The 16368-nt window shown below is 42.0% G+C and overlaps 2 protein-coding genes across 2 annotated transcripts; one reads left to right on the top strand and one right to left on the bottom strand.

Moving 5' to 3' along the window:
• Nucleotides 1–83: 83 nt before the first annotated feature.
• On the bottom strand, nucleotides 84–9041 carry SPATA2 (spermatogenesis associated 2). The gene is made up of 3 exons (XM_062642217.1): nucleotides 8824–9041; nucleotides 5517–5942; nucleotides 84–3805 (listed from the first exon to the last, which is right to left on the bottom strand). Exons 2-3 carry the CDS (start codon nucleotides 5832–5834, stop codon nucleotides 2555–2557), a joined length of 1569 nt encoding a protein of 522 aa, XP_062498201.1. The 5' UTR covers nucleotides 5835–5942; nucleotides 8824–9041; the 3' UTR covers nucleotides 84–2554.
• Nucleotides 9042–15244, top strand: RNF114 (ring finger protein 114). The gene is made up of 6 exons (XM_062642221.1): nucleotides 9042–9328; nucleotides 9936–10086; nucleotides 11228–11334; nucleotides 11942–12056; nucleotides 12951–13058; nucleotides 13280–15244. The coding sequence occupies exons 1-6, from the start codon at nucleotides 9057–9059 to the stop codon at nucleotides 13343–13345; spliced, it is 819 nt and encodes a 272-aa protein (XP_062498205.1). The 5' UTR covers nucleotides 9042–9056; the 3' UTR covers nucleotides 13346–15244.
• Nucleotides 15245–16368: the final 1124 nt, after the last annotated feature.

The following is a 16368-nucleotide window of genomic DNA, read 5'->3' as shown; positions in this document are numbered from 1 at the left end:
AAGAGTTTAAGCCTTTTCTTAAAGGCTTCTTTATTTTTAAATTCCTTCAAAACATAATTTAAACAAATCAGATGCAAAACACCTGCATTTTAAATTAGCATATATTTTACTGTATCAATCACAGCAACCTCATACAGTAAGATACACAAAAATAGAGCATGGTATCACTTCAATTAAACACAGTTTTGTACTACAGTATTCCATGACATATATACACAGGACTTTTCTTTTTAAAGCAAGTATAGTCCCTGCTATGTTCACCGTAAAAATTACGTGGCATCACAGTTTTAGTTATTCACTGTAGTGTGAGTAGCCATATGGAAATTGACCTAGTGAACTAGAAGATACACTGTAGAGCAGCCAAACAGGCATGACACTTCAGAAGATGAACAAAACCAAAATAGCCACCGAAATTAAAACCACCCTTAGACTGTATTTTAATAGTAAAATTGTTTTTAAATTCTTCACTATATACAGAATGTATCTACATTTGTGTCATATTTATATATATATATATATATTTATAGAAAAAACATACAAGATTTTCAAAACCTTAAAATCAGTCACCTAAACAATATTCACCCCAACCTTCAGGGTCAGCAAGGCAATACTTGCCTATACCATAAAGTTCAGCTGCAGTCACTTGATTCAGACTTTCCCTGATTGCTAAACACACGCCATTCACTTTGTTTCTTAGTGCAAACTGTACAGTAACTTACTGCTCTCAGCCCTCTGTAAGACTCAGATTTCATCTTCTTTCCATAATACTTCTGACACCTGTTTATGGCTAAAATTATTTTAAATATTTTACAACATTAGCCTATATAGTTTCCCCCTCTACCTACCTCAAGCCCTCCCCCCACCCAAAAAATGTAATACAAATGATCATTCATGCATGTTTTTGTCACACAGGGATCAATGGACATTGAAGTTTAGAAACCTAGACTCTAACAGTGTTTAAAAAACCCTTAAGTGAGTAATTTTAGTGCAGAATGGACTACATAGTTTACATCTCAGCTAGAGTTTTTTACAGATATTTTAAACACATTAAATTCTGCACATCAGATTAGGTTGCCTGATACTTTGTTCTAACCAGCTAGGTGGAATAAGGAAGCTAGAAGGATTCTTGTGGGTTTCCTTTTAACAAAAAAACTAAAGTCTATTCATAACCAGGTATTGTTTGGGGGTCAAACTGTACAGAGCCTAGCACGACGGAGTCCTGGTTCTCCACTTGGGTTCCTATGTGCTACAGTAACAGAGATAAATCTTATTATCTGATTCACATCCGTAACTGATGGGTTTACTTTAACAGGAGTCACAAATGAGCTCCGACTTTTAACCAGGAGAGTGCTTTACTTGCTGGACTACACTACAGAGGTGGCAATGAATTTGGAAGCAAGCATAACGTTTATACTTACAATTTCCATAACCACAAAGGAAAAGCGTGCACTGAGAACCAAAATCCTGCAATTCTTAGACAAGACTCCACTCAGACTAGTGGTAGCCTTGTCAGAAGGAGAGAAAAAAAAAGTCAGATTAAAACCCCAAAATTGATCAGTCTGCCACAGTGACTATAAGCTATGAAATACAGTACAAGGAAAAACAAAAAGTCACCTGAACAAATAACCGAGAGAGACTTCATAGTTATAATGATTCTACCACTTTTAAGAACTCAACATATTAAATATTTATTAAAAATAAACTGTTTCCAAATACCTATTTACAGTACAAAGAACAGTACTTAATACATGTGCAACAGAAAGTAAAGAAAGTCAGTACTCATCTGAAAGGACAACACTCCAGGCATATTTTGAGTAACGTGACTACAGGTTCACGTTTTTGAACTACCATACGGCAAAACCCAGTAGGATGAAACTGGCAACACCCGAAAATAAAGCAAAAATTGTCCAGATTCAGATTATATAACCTTGAGATAAACAACAGGGAGACAAGGGGAGAAGGAAGAAACGTAAAGACAAACGGAAGAGATGCTGTCGGTGTTTGCATTTTGGAGATAAAGAAATGCAGACACACTTCAAAGAAAAAAAAAAAAGATAAAATAGTCCTTGTTGGCAAAACAAGCCATTCACATCTCTTGCACAGTTGGGAGTCATACTTTAATCAAAAACCAGTAGTTTCATCACTCATAGAAAATGAGGACCGTCAATTTTCAAGCCTTGCATGGATTTACTTGGGCAAGGAGATGACTGCAATGTAAGAGAAAGGTTTGATGTCACTTTTCTGACATACAACAGCTGCCAAGTTTTAAAGAAACAAAAATAAATGTGCTTTTCTCCCCCTTGATATTGAAAGGTAATGATCGTTCAGGAGTTACCTAAATTATAGCAGCATGAAATCGAATGTGTCTGCAGCATCTGTGAAGCCACAAAAATCAAGAACTGGCACCTGATCGCTGAACCATGGTTCCAGACATTTGGATGTGTTCTTTTGGTAAGAGGTCAGTGTTATTTTCCTATCAGTGGAGTCAGAACATTTGTTAAGATAGCCCTTTCCCCTCCCCCTTTCCTTCCCCTCCAAAACAGACTAATCAAGTCTATCTATAAACGACATGGGACAGCTGGGACGATTTATAGTTTAACTGATTGTTAGGCATGAATCTGTGAAGCTCACTTTTTCTACAGCAGGGATCATAATAGTAAGCATTGAGGCAAGTGTCACATGAGACCTTAGAGCAAAACGTGCAAGTGTTTGCAGCTCCAGACCGGTTACAAAAGCCACAGCGCGAGGTGCCTGAAGATTTGGGTTTAGAACTGAACTGAGCAGCTCTCTCTTGACTCTGAGTCTGTGATGTGTACTGAGATTTCTCCCTTAAAGACGCAGGAGGCAAGCCATCGTTTGGAAGTGGTTTGATTGAATAGGTGCTCTGTTTCACTGCTGGGTATTCCTGCCTAGAGTTGTACAGATTGTCACACTTTTGGCAAACAGAAGTGCCACAAGGTACGCCACAGTTTTGGCACTTGAGGGAAGCTGTCTCTTTGGCTAGATGGGTGCGTTTGTGGTAAACAGGGTTGGCATCGTTTTTTAACACCCAAACATCAGGCTTAATAGCTTCTTGTCTTTTAAAATTTAACATACCTCTAGAATCAGAATCAGTATATAAATCTAAGTCCTCTTGAGCAGAAAAATAGGAGCTGTAAGGGGCATTTGTTCTTAGCATGCCATTGTGATGAGATGAAGTTGGCAAAAATTCCTCAGAACACCCATGTGGGGAGCTTGACACTGTCAGAAGAGAGGGTGATGGACGGATAATCTCATCTTTAATGTCATCTTCTGCATCAACTAAAAATGGTTCTTTCCTGAGACTCAGTGAGCTCATCAAAGGTGGTTTCTTACTTTCCCAATAATTATCATATGTGTCCACTGATTTAGAAGGTTTGCTAACCTTTGGCTTGAAATAATCTTTAGAAGCCCGCTCGCTTGCTGATTTCTGGAGTACCATTCGTGCCATGGAAGTGTTCAAGTTTTCTTTGCACTCTACACGCCGTTTCATGGCTTCTGAGCAGCCTCTAACATCTTCAGTGCTATTTTTTCGCTCATTTATGACATCAACCTCTGAATAACCTTTATCCTTCACTTGCAAGTGAATTTCAACAAGCTGCTCACATTCCACTTTGGCCAAAAAGAGTTCAAATGAAACCATTTTCACTTGAATGGCATCAACCTGCTCTTTGAGCTTATACGTTGTTCCCAGTTCTTGAACATAGCCCATGTAGTTCAAAATTTGCCTTACATCATCTTCAGTTAGAGCAGACTTTACATAATAAACAAAGGGTCCAGTGTAGGTCTAAGGGGTTGGGGGGAAATAAAAGGAAAACTAGGTTAAAAATTCAGTGGTGGACTAGATGTTCAGATAATTCAGTGACAGATACTGTATAATTAAATAGAATAATAACCACAGTGAGCACATGCAAGTCCCATGGCAAGATGAACTCCATTTCTGCATTCCTCCTGCTCAGCAGATGGAAATTCTGCATGAGGCAAATTCAAAGTAGGAGAGTTTCCATTCAAATTGAAATCCTGATTAGCATAATGTCAGTGTATAGCACAGTGATTTAAATCAACAGGGAGGACATTAACTTTTACACATACCAGATATGTTTGCATGTACAAGAAGCTTACCATGAAAGGCAAAAAGGCAGAGATTTCATATATTGCACCTGGACAGGGGCTAGCTAGAGGTAACAGGAACGCTGAGTTACTGTGGGAGTACAAAGTCTTCTTCAGCATTAAATATACTGTACTATTACTATGCAGTTTCAAACGTCTGGTTTATATAATTTTATATCAAGTCAAGCACTAAAAATGAAAAAAAAAACAAAAACAAACAAAAAAAATGAGTTTGTGCAGGTTGAAATATCCTTAGCATCTGGCATATCCAAGGTATGTTCTTAACCCAGTTCAAACTGGTTTAGGTTGGAGGCAAGAGTAGCCTGCCCATCATATCTTTGTATAGAACAGCTACTGGATCCATAATGCACAACCAAAGTCAGTATTGGCAGTGCATCAAGAGCTATCCTCAGTGGATCAACCAGCATTTCAAAGGCCAGAACTTAAGCATAAGATGAAAAAGATTTATATACAGAACGTGAATAAAGGTAGTTCCCCTTTAGGGAAATAATGTTCAAAGTCTTTGCTAAATAATGAAACAGCATCTTCAAGAAAAACAAAAGCCCTCATCACTAGAGCACACAACCCACAAATGACTTTAGACACCTGTACCAGCAGTGCTTTCATCCAGCTTTCAAGTATCAAAACTGTTTCTGTAAGTCACCTGCAGCATTCATTACCGAAATGCTGCAGTAGTTTTGAATAATCATATAGGAAAAGACAAAAGAGAAAAATCAACAGCAGAGAACTCACTATCTGACTTCCAGCACCCAAGCTGAGCAATGTGCAAGTTCCTACTTTTCCCTCTGAGATCCTGGCATAGATAAATACTTTGAAAGCACATTAAAATCCAAACTTCATGAACTGAGAGTTGACAAGCAGATAAAAGATAATCTGGAAACAATGCTTTTAGAGAAATTCCTTTACCATCATCATACAACTTGTGGAAACCCTAGCAAAGCATCCTTGAAAGCATGCAATGGTTGTTAGTACTTGTGCTCTGTTAACAGCCTTTCCAAGACAAAAATCAGACTTTGACTGAGCTTAAACATAACTTGACCACTCACCCTAGGGAAAGCATCTCAAAGTAGAAATTAAGACACTGTAGCAAGCTAGGCTAAACAACACCCTTAAATAATCTCTTCCTCTATTTTATGGTTATATTATAAATGCAAATAGTACTTCTGCTCTTGGGATACTCTTGCCAGCACAACACTTTACATTGCAATTTTCCTATGGCTCCTGTTTACCAACTGTATGTAGACAAACATATAATATCATGCTAACAGGTGGGGAAAAGAAAACAGACTATAAAAGAAACACAAATTAGGTTAAAAGAAAGAAAAACAAATCATGTTCTCACTATGGCCACACATAAAATGTCTTACCTTAATATTTTTGAACTCCTTTTTCCAGGGGTAAAGAAAGAGATTAATTCCAACTGTCTCGAGCATGCTGAATGCATTACGTAGAGAATGTAAACTTGAGGATTTCACAGATCTCAGTGAGTTTTCAGCGATCTCGTAGAACTTTATCAACCGGAATCTATAAAAGGGATCAATTTTGGGAAGGCAAAGAAAGGCTGCGGCTGCCACTCGCAAACATTCATCATTAATCGGACGATGCTTGTTGTCAGAGGCACTCAGTTTGCATTCATGGAACTGTACATACTTCCTAAATAAATCGTCTTTATATTTTGAATCCATTGAAATCAGTTTTTATCTCACGCTTGGGCAGCTACCTCGTCTCTTTCATGGTTATTCGGCAGTAGGTTGATTATCTGGCATTAAGAATCTTCAGTAATGGCAACTCTTCTGGAATAAAGATTGAAAACAAAGACAAGTCAGAGCTGCATAAACCCCAGATGTCCACAGCACCTCTCTGCTTCACAGGATTCCATAAAATGGTTCACAGAGCAGCAGCTCCCAGAACAACCTCTTTAGGTTTCTGCACAAGAAAAAAAGTGGAAGAGTCCACAGAAATGCTGTTGTCCTGCTTTTCACTGCCGTTCTCTACTCTTCTTCCAGTTATCCAGCTAAAGCAGCACAACAAACCTGTATCGAGCAAGGCTCTGGGAGTTTGACGCAATACATCCAGAACCGAGTGTTCTCTGGCTCAGGAAACTAAGGCAAAAGTAACCCACAGCAAAAAAACAGAGGAGAAGCACAAGTTTTTAGAGTCTCTCCTCTGCACATTGTTTTGCCCTTTCAGTTCAAACAACTTAATCATTATAATAATCAGTCACTGATTGGTTTGTTTTTTTTTCTTTTTTTTGCCCTGCACAGTGATATAAAGATTTAAAAATTCCCCTAAAGAAGTTTTTTTTGCTCAACTTAGCAAAGCATCTACTTTTTGTTTCCTCTAGTGCCCCCAGACGTGAGCAGATTTATTTGTTTCACCTAACACTTCCTGCCACTCACATTCCACCTGACGGCACACCCAGGCCATCCCTGCACTGGGAATGCTCTGCACCCAGCCTACAGAGAACACACTCCCTGACTGCTGCAATCGACAGCCAAAGTTTCAGCTGAGTACTGGCAGTGCAAAGATGACTGCAATCTTTTCAGCGAAAAAAAAAAAGAGCTATACCTGCCATTTATAGCTGCTTTACTAGAACAAAACCTTTCCTGGTTTCACATCATGTATGCTTTTGTTTGCAGGAATAGGTGCTTTTACATATATACGGATCTACATTTTCACCTCACTGAGCACACATACTTCACAGGAAAAGCTGGTGGCAAAAGAAGCTTCCTAAAACTACGGAACCCAAGGTAATGAAGAGGCCAACATGCTCCATCTCAACTGCCTGAGGAACTTGTGATCAAAAAGCAGACCACAGCCTTTGCTTTTTAAATAAAGCCACAATCCAGCCCTTACAGACTTCCCAGCTGTGAACCACAGGGAGGGGAAGAAGGAGAAATCAATGCACTGTTTTGGCTGTAGTATGTCTGAAACAGCACTTCAGGAAAGACTTTCCACCCAATATTAATTGCAGCTGCTAGAATGCTGATCAATGCCCCCACACACTCCTGTTAAAATGAAAATCACTCTTAAGAGCAAAATTAACAGAATAAAAGGAGTCATAATACAATTGGGGGAAAAAAACCAACACAAACCAACAACCAAGAGGCCAGGAAAACAAACAAAAACCCCAACAGCCTAGCAGTTACTATTATTTGATGAAAGGCTGCACTTAATGACAACACCATGTGGGAAAAGTTAACTACCGGTTCAGTTTCTGCTCAAAGGCACTCTGCTCTTGTTTTTCCCACAGAAAATTGCACTGATGTCAAGAGACAAGCTGTGAATCACAGGAAATGTGGAGTTCTAAATTAACATTTGAGCATAAGGGCCAGGAGTAAACCCTTCTCCCTCTTGGGGATCTTTCCTCCTTAAGTTGTGTAAGATGAAGTCGGTGGACAAGGACAACGGAATGTCTGTTCCTTAGCAAGAAGGGCTCCACAAAGGCATTTCAGAGAAGGATCTTTGTCTGCACATCAGTAATACACCCCCAGAACAAGAATGATCCTGTGCTGACAAGGAGCTGGATTTAGTACTACAATTCTTCTACCTCCCCTGTTAATAACTGCTAAACAAAAGCGCTCGGTTACATGGATGAGATGTCAGAATTGGGAAAGTCCCCACACGAAAGGGAAGTCCTCTACCGAGGCCCTGCAGACTGTGACACTCAAAACCACCACCAGCTCTCATTTTTGACTCACTGTTTGCATGCAAGCCAGAGTTCACAGAGCCAAAAAGCAAACCGCCACAGAGCAAACACCCCAGCAACCCTTCACAGCCCTGTTCCCTGCACACAGAGCTTCCAGAGCAAAACATCCCCATCCCAAGCAGCCCACCCAGCACCAGGCAGGCTCCGAGCAGCGAACAACCATGGTTACAAGGCTTGGTAAAACCCTCCGTATGAACAGGCACAGATAAATATAGTTTTAAGAAGCACACTAGCTGATGCAACAGAGAAAGTGACAAGGCCATTTTGCTGCAAATTATGGACTGAAAACTTACAAAATTTCATAGAGATGCATGAAAAATAAGGTCTGACCAGGGTCTAGTTTCTGCAGGCGAGATGAGAAAACATTCCTATCAGTCTCCTGGGTCAAAACCTCAGCTGAGGGATCCAACCACTCTGCCTATCCTAGACTGCTTGGCAGGGCACAGGCATGCAAAAAACCCTACGGCAGAAGGCGAGAAACACGGGACACGCTCAGCACTCTCCTAGACCACAGCAAGAGAACCAGGAACGCTAAGCTTGCACCAAACGTTTGAAAACAGAACTACCCCGAACGCAAAAGCTATTGAATAACACCAGAGCACAGCGCGTCGGTGAGGTACTCCAGCCCGCGGAACAAGGGGGTGGGAGGGAACACCGCGCACTTAACGAGCGCTTGGAGCCGTTTCGCTCCCCGGTTGCAGCGGAGACACTTGTTGCAGGCATCCAGCTCGGCCGCTGCGAGGAGCAGCGGGCACGGCCGCGGCCACCGCCTTCACCCCCGCGAAGTGAGCGGCCTTCCCCGGACACCGAGCCCGGGGCCGGCCCCACGGGGGCTCCCTGCAGCCTCTCACCGCTGAAGGCTCGCAGCGCCCACCGCCCGCCCCCACGCCGCGCCGTCCCCTCAGAGACCGCAGCGCGGGCGGGCCGAGCCCCCCCACACCCCGCGTGCCAGGCCCGACCCTCACCGTTCCGCGCTGCAACCGGGACCCGCCGCCGCTCGGCCGGAAGCGTCCGGTGACCCGGATGCGGGGCTGCGGACCCCGCGGCCCCTCACACGCTCCAGCAGAGGCCCCCAAGCCCCGGGAGCGCTCCCGCTGCCCGCGGCGGACGTGCCCACCCCTCGGCTCGGCCTCCCGGCGCCGGCTTCGGAGCCACCGGCCGGAGGCGGAGGCTCGCAACGGCGCCCCGGAAGTGAACGATGGGCACCGCCCCCTGCCGCGAGACAGCTACCGCCGCAGGGAGACGTGCGGCCACGCCCCCCAGGTGGGCGGAGCCCCGCTGCAGGGGCGGAGCCGCGCCTGCGCAAGGCCGCTCCCCGGGTGCCGGGCGCGGCGGCGGGAAGATGGCGGTGGCCGCTGCCGGTGCGTCCTCGTCGCGCTCCCCGGAGCGGCAGGACCCGCTGTCGCGCTTCACCTGCCCCGTGTGCCTGGAGGTGTACGAGAGTCCGGTGCGGGTGCCCTGCGGACACGTGTGAGCGGATGACCGGCGGGGAGGGGAGGGCGCTGAGGCGGCGGTGCGGGGCCCTCTCTGCGGGAGGGGAGTGCGGACCCGTCGAGGGTGGAAACCGCCGGGGGACGGGGGGCTGTGCCCGTCGATGATCTGGAACCCGGGGGGGAGGGTACCCTTCGATGATCAGGAACCCGTGGCGAGGTACCGGTCGATGATCTGGAACCCGTCGATGGCGGGGAACCCATCCGGGGGGCCGGGATCCCATCGGGGGCAGTGGGGTGAAGCGGTGCTGGCTGAAGAGAACGGGCTCTGCGGGTAGCTTTGCTTTGGAGCAGCGTCTTATGGGTGTCCTGGAGCTTCCATGTAAGGAAGGAAATAGGTAGTCTTTTACTTTCAGTTCCCTTTTCTCCAGAGCAGAGGAGGGTGTCCACAAGCGACACCACTGAGCATTATGAACTAGAATCCTGCTCCTCCCTGGCTGGACAAATGTCACCAGGCTACTGGTTTATTAGACATAGGTTTTTGAGATTCCATTATCACTTAGTGCAGAAGGCATGGAAGGGCTCTGAATGCTTATGTTGGGTGTCCAGGAGGGCTGTTCTCACCATCTGCTCTTCTCCCATTCCAGCTTCTGCAGTCCGTGCCTGCAGGAATGTCTTAAGCCTAAAAAGCCAGTGTGTGGTGTGTGCCGCAGTAGCCTGTCACCTGGGAGCAGAGCTCTGGACTTGGAAAAGCAAATTGAAACAACAGAAACCACTTGCAATGGCTGCAATAAAAAAGTATGAAAGTATTTGGAAATAAAGTGCATGAGGTGTGCCTGCTCAGCCATACTGCTTAGAGGGAGATAAAGTGCTTGCTCTTCAGCTTTCTGCAGAATCAGGTTAAAATGCTTGCTCTGATAAGTGCTAAAGATATTTAAGATAATATATAAAGGTATAGGCAGCACTCAGATGTTGACATTCTTTCCATGTGTTTTTATTATTGACTTCTTCAGGAAGTGAATTCCAAATCAAAGGTAGTGACTTTAAAATAAGAGTAAAATAGTGCTTCAGCAGTTGCTTCTGTGAGCATTGTCTCTGTGGGATGGACATCGTAATTAAACAGTGGATGTGGGGTTATGTGTTGGCTGTTAAGCTTATAATAAATCATAAACATAAATAATATATCATAAACTTAAACTGTTTGGCTCAAACATAAACTTATTTGCTTTGTTTGAAATAGTTATGAGTCAAAGTTGTCTTATATGGTTATTCCATTCCATATGTGTATTATTTGTTAGCATCCTGCATGTTGAATGTCTCTTTATAACATTCTTCCTGATAGTTCCTTTCTCTTTGTAAACTTGGGCTTCCTAGTGTTGAGTATGTAAGAAAGTATCTTAGCAGATGGCAAAACAACAAGAAGATAATTAGACACACTAAGGTGAGGGTAGCAGTTCAGTTAATTTCACTCTTTGTTTCTGGGTAGTGTCTTCATCCCAGCTGATAGAAAACTGTAGTGCCTTAATTAATCTTTTTTAATGGCATCGAACAATTAGCAATCAATCTACACCAAGATCTGTACTTAAAGCCAAATCATTTTCCATACATTGTCATAGACGAGGTAAACTGGCTTTAGATGAAGCATTTTTATGGATATATACACTTGTCATGGTTTAAACCAGACAAGACAGCACTATATTAAAGGTTAAGAAAACTGTGCTGTCCTGAACAGCACTGTTTTTGCCAAATATTACAGGCAGCAAGGTTACAGATTAACTAATCTATAATCTCAGAGTTTGCCGCCTGGCCAGCTGAAGTGTTTTCCTGCTTCAACACTGCCTGCAGAAAGCTGCTTTGTTTTACATGTTACCATGTCAAAGTGTAGGAGTAACTGCAAGTAGTTTCAATTAACCTTGCTCTGCAACTGTTGCCTGCACAGATGTATCTCTCAAAGATGCGTAGCCATGCAGCTTCTTGTTCAAAGTACCAGAATTACATCATGGAAGGTGTGAAAGCCGTGACGAAAGAACCACTTCACAACACCAGGTAAGTAGCTCTTCTCCGGAAATACTTGTACATTTTTGTCAAAGAAGTAAAAGCAGACCTCACCTCTTTGCTCAATTTGGGCATTGATAATTTTAATCCTTACACATAGTGAAAAACTAAGCCTTAATCTGCAACTGACTGTGCACAGGCAAGCTGTTCTGCTTTCTGCTGTGGTCTGTGCACATCTTTAAGATCAGGGGTAGTCAGTAAAAGTAGCTATTTTTTAAATAAAACCTTTATCTTTCTGTCTGTTGATTATAGTAACTTACAGTGAAGGGAAGTTGGAATGAACTGTAGGGTGCGCATCTGGGTTGTGGCATACTGGGGGGTGCCCTGTGCATTAAGAAAAATAGGTGATAAATGGCAACATTTGTAGAAAACTATCATTCTGTGTAAATTTAGATGGTATTAAGAGTTCCTAAAACTGTTGTTAGGAATTTATAAACTGTTAAAATTAGCTTGGATATTTTGTATAGAATAAAACTATTGCCTTAAATAATTTGTATTCTTAAGAGCTGGTAAGGCAGCATTTGAGTATTAAATCCTAAAGTTTTTATTTTTAACCTTCTTACAGTGATAAATAACCTCTTTTTCTCTCCCCAACCAGGAACTTCCCCAATCGCTTTACCTTTCCTTGCCCGTATTGCAGCGAGAAAAACTTTGATCAAGAAGGACTAGTTGAACACTGCAAAACATTGCACAGCATGGATGCAAAACAAGTGGTAATAAAAAGTCTTGGTGCAAGAATTGCAATGAAGTCTAGTCTTAAATCCCTTTGAAACAATGAATTAGAGACTCTTGAAGTTAAGTACGTGTTTATTCCTGTTCAAGTCACATGTGGGTATGCTGTTCATACATTTAACTTTAATGCTGGGTTTCAGTACATTCTCTGGAGGTGACTAGCTTTTACTCCTATTGCAGCTAGGTGACATCCTCCTTTCATCTGTAAAAAATGGCAGATATCTGAAGTTAGTTAAACACAGTAGCAAACATTAATAAAATACAATTTCAAGAAAGGCAAACATTTAATTTTCCCCTTTGGTGTGTTCAGCGATATACTATAAAGTATAGGGAAAAATGCTTGCAAAAAAATAGTATATCATTCTAGAAATCTTTATCTGCTGATACTCCCTCTCATATAAGAGGAATTGCGAAACATGGAACTAAATTTGGAACTTGCATATTTCTGGAAAGCTTTTTTTTTTTTTTTTTAATTCCAAATTATTTAGGAAAAAAGTTCCTTTTTTTTCTCTTAGAGAGAATTGATCTTTGCAAAGGAGATCAAGGAATCTCTTCTGATACTGAGAAATAAAGGCTAAAATCTTCAAAAGCAAACAACTGAAACAACTGAATGCTGCTTTTCAGACTGTACGGAAAAGAGTAAGCCATTCCCTTGCAGACATATAAACCATGAATTAAAATTACTTGGGATAATCTGAGGCTTTCCTATTAAATATCCCAGTAAACTCTTTGACATCACTGTGCATATAGAATAGCAATGATCACAAACCGTGAACTTCAGTGTTCCATGCTGTGTCTGTCCTGCCCTTCCTACTGTCAGTGTTAAAGCACTTAACCATTGGGTCTTAATTGGCTTTTTTGGGGTTTTCTTGAAGGTTTGCCCAATTTGTGCCTCAATGCCATGGGGAGATCCAAATTACAGGAGTGCTAACTTCATGGAGCACCTTCAAAGACGACATCGCTTTTCATATGATACTTTTGTGGTACGTGTTTCCTCATCCTTGGAATAAAGCCTCATGGCTCCTAAACCCCAGCTTTTTTATTTAGCCATTACTGTGAAATCTCATCTTGCAGATGGTATCATGAGAGAAATTGGATTATTGGCAAGTCAAAGGAAAAGACTGTTTTTTTCTGGTTTTATTTGGTATTGTATTAACCAGCATGGCTGTTGTAGTAAAGGAATTTCTGTCCCCTTTGTTCACAGGATTATGATGCTGATGAAGATGATATGATGGCACAGGTTTTGATGCGTTCTTTGCGGGATAAATGAACCAACCAGAAGATTAACTGTAAAACTCAAGCTTCCATGAGGGGGAAATGCCCAGCATCCTTGCACTTCTCCCTGTACATTCCAAGATTAACTCAGGCATCCATAAATACGGAAGACTTCAATCCCTATCCCAGTTTCAAATCAAAGTTGGTTATTTCTATACAAATGGTCTATACCATTCAACCCTGTTGACCTAATTTTCTTACTTGCTTCACACAAAGCTTAATTGCAACATGAAGGAGACAAATCTGTTGCCCTTTAATAATTTCCTGGTTTCTTTTGCAGTTGTGTTCATTTGATCGTCTAGAAACAAAAACATTCCAAATGGAATGGCCTGACCTAGTTAATAAATATCTCTTGCCAGTCTCATTTACATATCTTAAATGCTAGTAGGAGAGGTGTAGTTGTAGCTCTGTTTTCCCTTAGTGAGACCTCTAGGTGCTAACTGTAATTGTCAGACCAACTCTCATTTAAACTGACCTATGATACCTGTGATTTCGTAACATTTCCCAGTGTTTAAATTCTCAGAGACAGCCTCTCAACTATATGGAAAATACATCTCTAGTATGAGTCTTCAAACTACAAACTTTTTTAGCAAACCTTTGCACCTCTTAAGCAACTTTTTTGTTCTATGTATGATTATTACTTTCTTCCATGTTTTGAGCATAATTTCTAGCCTGGAAGATAAACTTTAATGCTGGTCTAAGGTAAAATGTACCATTTTAAACTGTCTTAGCAAACCTTAATCATATTTGCAGGCTTTGTGATTAAATCGGAGGTTTTGAAACAGATTTTCTAGTGACTTTAAGCCTTATGCTGATAGGGGAATTAAGAAGGGTGCTTTTTTTTTCTTCAATACCTCTGCCTTCTGTTTAAACTAAAATTTTCATATATAATCCTAGTTTTTCCATCTCTCAAGGCTGGTAGCAAACCTTACCATCAGTTCATAACACTTGCATAGCACTACCTTTCTGCATTACAGATTTTAAGAGGTATTTTGAATTCCTGTTCTTCATTTAAATGTTGCTAAAGTAGCTGAAGCTGTACTTGGAGTGTTTTCCATATAATGTGTACAGTTTGCAGGTAAAACTTTTAAAGGAAAGTGAAATGTAACTCAGAAAGCAGGATGTCGGTTCCAGTACATGGTAAATGGATATTCTGTATTCAAGTCTATACTTCTACTATAGACTTTCCTTTTTAGTTTAATGTTTTCATTAACAGTCTGCACAGTCAAGGTGATGAGATCTAAGGATCTAAGACACCTGGCCAGAACTTGTAAATCATGGTAGTGTTGAGACGTCTAGTCTAATTTAAGCATGTTTAATTGGAGCAGTGGACCTGCACCACCACAGGATTGAGCACTAGATTATTTATTTGACCAGTAAGTTTAGGGTAATCACACTCTGCAGACTGCAGCACAGCCTTACCCTTAAAACAATGAAATGCACCCTGGTTAAAACCTCTTGATTAAACCTTGTGTCTAGCCAGACCTCTAACATACTTCAGTTGAACTTGGGTTTAGTATGTTTTCCCAACCTCTTAAAGACTCATCCGTAGGTATCTGCTGCTGACTGGAAGCTCAGTCTTAGGGGCAGGGGAAATCTCATTGTACTGTGGGAAAAGGTACTGTGTTTGGGGTTGGTTATTTTTAATGCTTGATCTGTAAAGAGATTACAGTGTATTAGTGGTTGGATGGGGATTTCAGGGTTCTGGCTAGAAGGCAGTTTGGTGGCATGCACTGGCCAGAATCCAGATTTCTGCTACTATTCTAAGTGCACTTCCATGCAATTCTGATAAAATGTTTAAGGAGCAGTTAGAAGCTTCCAAGCAATTACTTTGTTGTGGTTTTGACTTTTGAAGATGAATTCAAATAAAGGCCATTTAATTTATAAAATCCTACCTTCATCTTAACTCCAGTCCTTTCTTCTTTGTGGTCCTTACGTTTCATTTCAATATCTCCCTAAAAACACTTCTTGCCAGCTGTGGAATGCTGCAGGGAAGACACTGAGACGTGCAGAGGCTTCAGCTTTTGGCTTCCATTACGTATTTTAGAAAAACAGTTTGGATCAAATTCTGTTGGAGCTGACCAGGATACTGCAGGTGCACCCTTGTATGGGAACACTTCCTATGGGAAGCCATGCAAACAACACCCCCTGGGGTTTCTTGTTAAATCATGGAAGTGTGACTGTCCAGCAGGGCTTTTCTGTTGAAATGTTTACAGCTTCCATCACTTTAATGCCCCTGGATGTCAGGTTTGTAGTGGTGACATCCTTGTGTTCTCAGTTCTGGTAGCTCCCAATGAGGAAGTGATACCTGGCTTGTAGCAATGGCTGGTCAGAAACTGCTGGTGACTGTACCCTGACTGTCTGTGCAGAGCCATTCCCTCACGGTACAACTTGGGTTTGATTTGCAGCAATTTATGTAGGAATTTAACAGAAGATTCAGACCAGAAGTATTGACTGGAAAATGCATGGTGGTTCTCCTTTAACTCTGATGACATTAGTGTGTGACTAAGAAGCCATGTCTTGGCACTTGCTCGCTTGGCATCAGAGGAATTCATGGCACTGCTTTCTGTGCTGTGATGAGCATCCAAGATAAACCTAGCCATAGACTCCTACTGCTGCTGAAAAGCGTTGTGTCTCTGATGCTAAATATGTCAGTGCAAACATGTTCACACACATGGTATGTCTTACTGGTATTTGCTGTTTGATTTAAAAAGGCGTTCTGTTGAGGTGCATGTGTGTATAGTCTCGATTCATCTCATCTGTGTGCAGAAACTCGTGATGAAAACAAGCCTTATTAGATAGCAAGCAAGTGAATCTGGGCTTCTAAATCCAGTGGAGAGTTGCTGCAGGAGGGTGAAGTACTCTGCCAGGGCTGCTCTCACCTCGTCAGCACCTGATCTTGTAGCCCCCAAGTGCTCATTGTTGGTGTTAATGCAATCTGGCCACTTGGACCTGTGAAATTCCCAGTGTCTGGCACAAGGAGTCAGCCTTAGTAGGTCAATTAGTGAAGAGGGAGGG

This window comes from Pezoporus occidentalis, unplaced genomic scaffold (genome assembly GCF_034315485.1).
Source record: "Pezoporus occidentalis ecotype Australia unplaced genomic scaffold, CSIRO_AGI_Poc_V1 ctg70, whole genome shotgun sequence".
NCBI classification, from domain to species: domain Eukaryota; kingdom Metazoa; phylum Chordata; class Aves; order Psittaciformes; family Psittacidae; genus Pezoporus; species Pezoporus occidentalis.
The sequence above is the reverse complement of the archived record's forward strand: the minus strand, read 5'-3'. Positions and strand labels throughout refer to the sequence as shown.

What these genes read in the sequence shown, in the direction of transcription:
- SPATA2 (XM_062642217.1), bottom strand. Translation starts at nt 5,834, where the DNA reads ATGGATTCAAAATATAAAGACGATTTATTTAGGAAGTATGTACAGTTC. An exon ending in AGGAGTTCAAAAATATTAAG is followed by an intron (nt 3,806 to 5,516) that starts GTAAGACATTTT and finishes CCAACCCCTTAG; the next exon opens with ACCTACACTGGACCCTTTGT.
- RNF114 (XM_062642221.1), top strand. Translation starts at nt 9,057, where the DNA reads ATGGGCACCGCCCCCTGCCGCGAGACAGCTACCGCCGCAGGGAGACGT. An exon ending in GAACCACTTCACAACACCAG is followed by an intron (nt 11,335 to 11,941) that starts GTAAGTAGCTCT and finishes CTCCCCAACCAG; the next exon opens with GAACTTCCCCAATCGCTTTA. An exon ending in TTTCATATGATACTTTTGTG is followed by an intron (nt 13,059 to 13,279) that starts GTACGTGTTTCC and finishes CTTTGTTCACAG; the next exon opens with GATTATGATGCTGATGAAGA.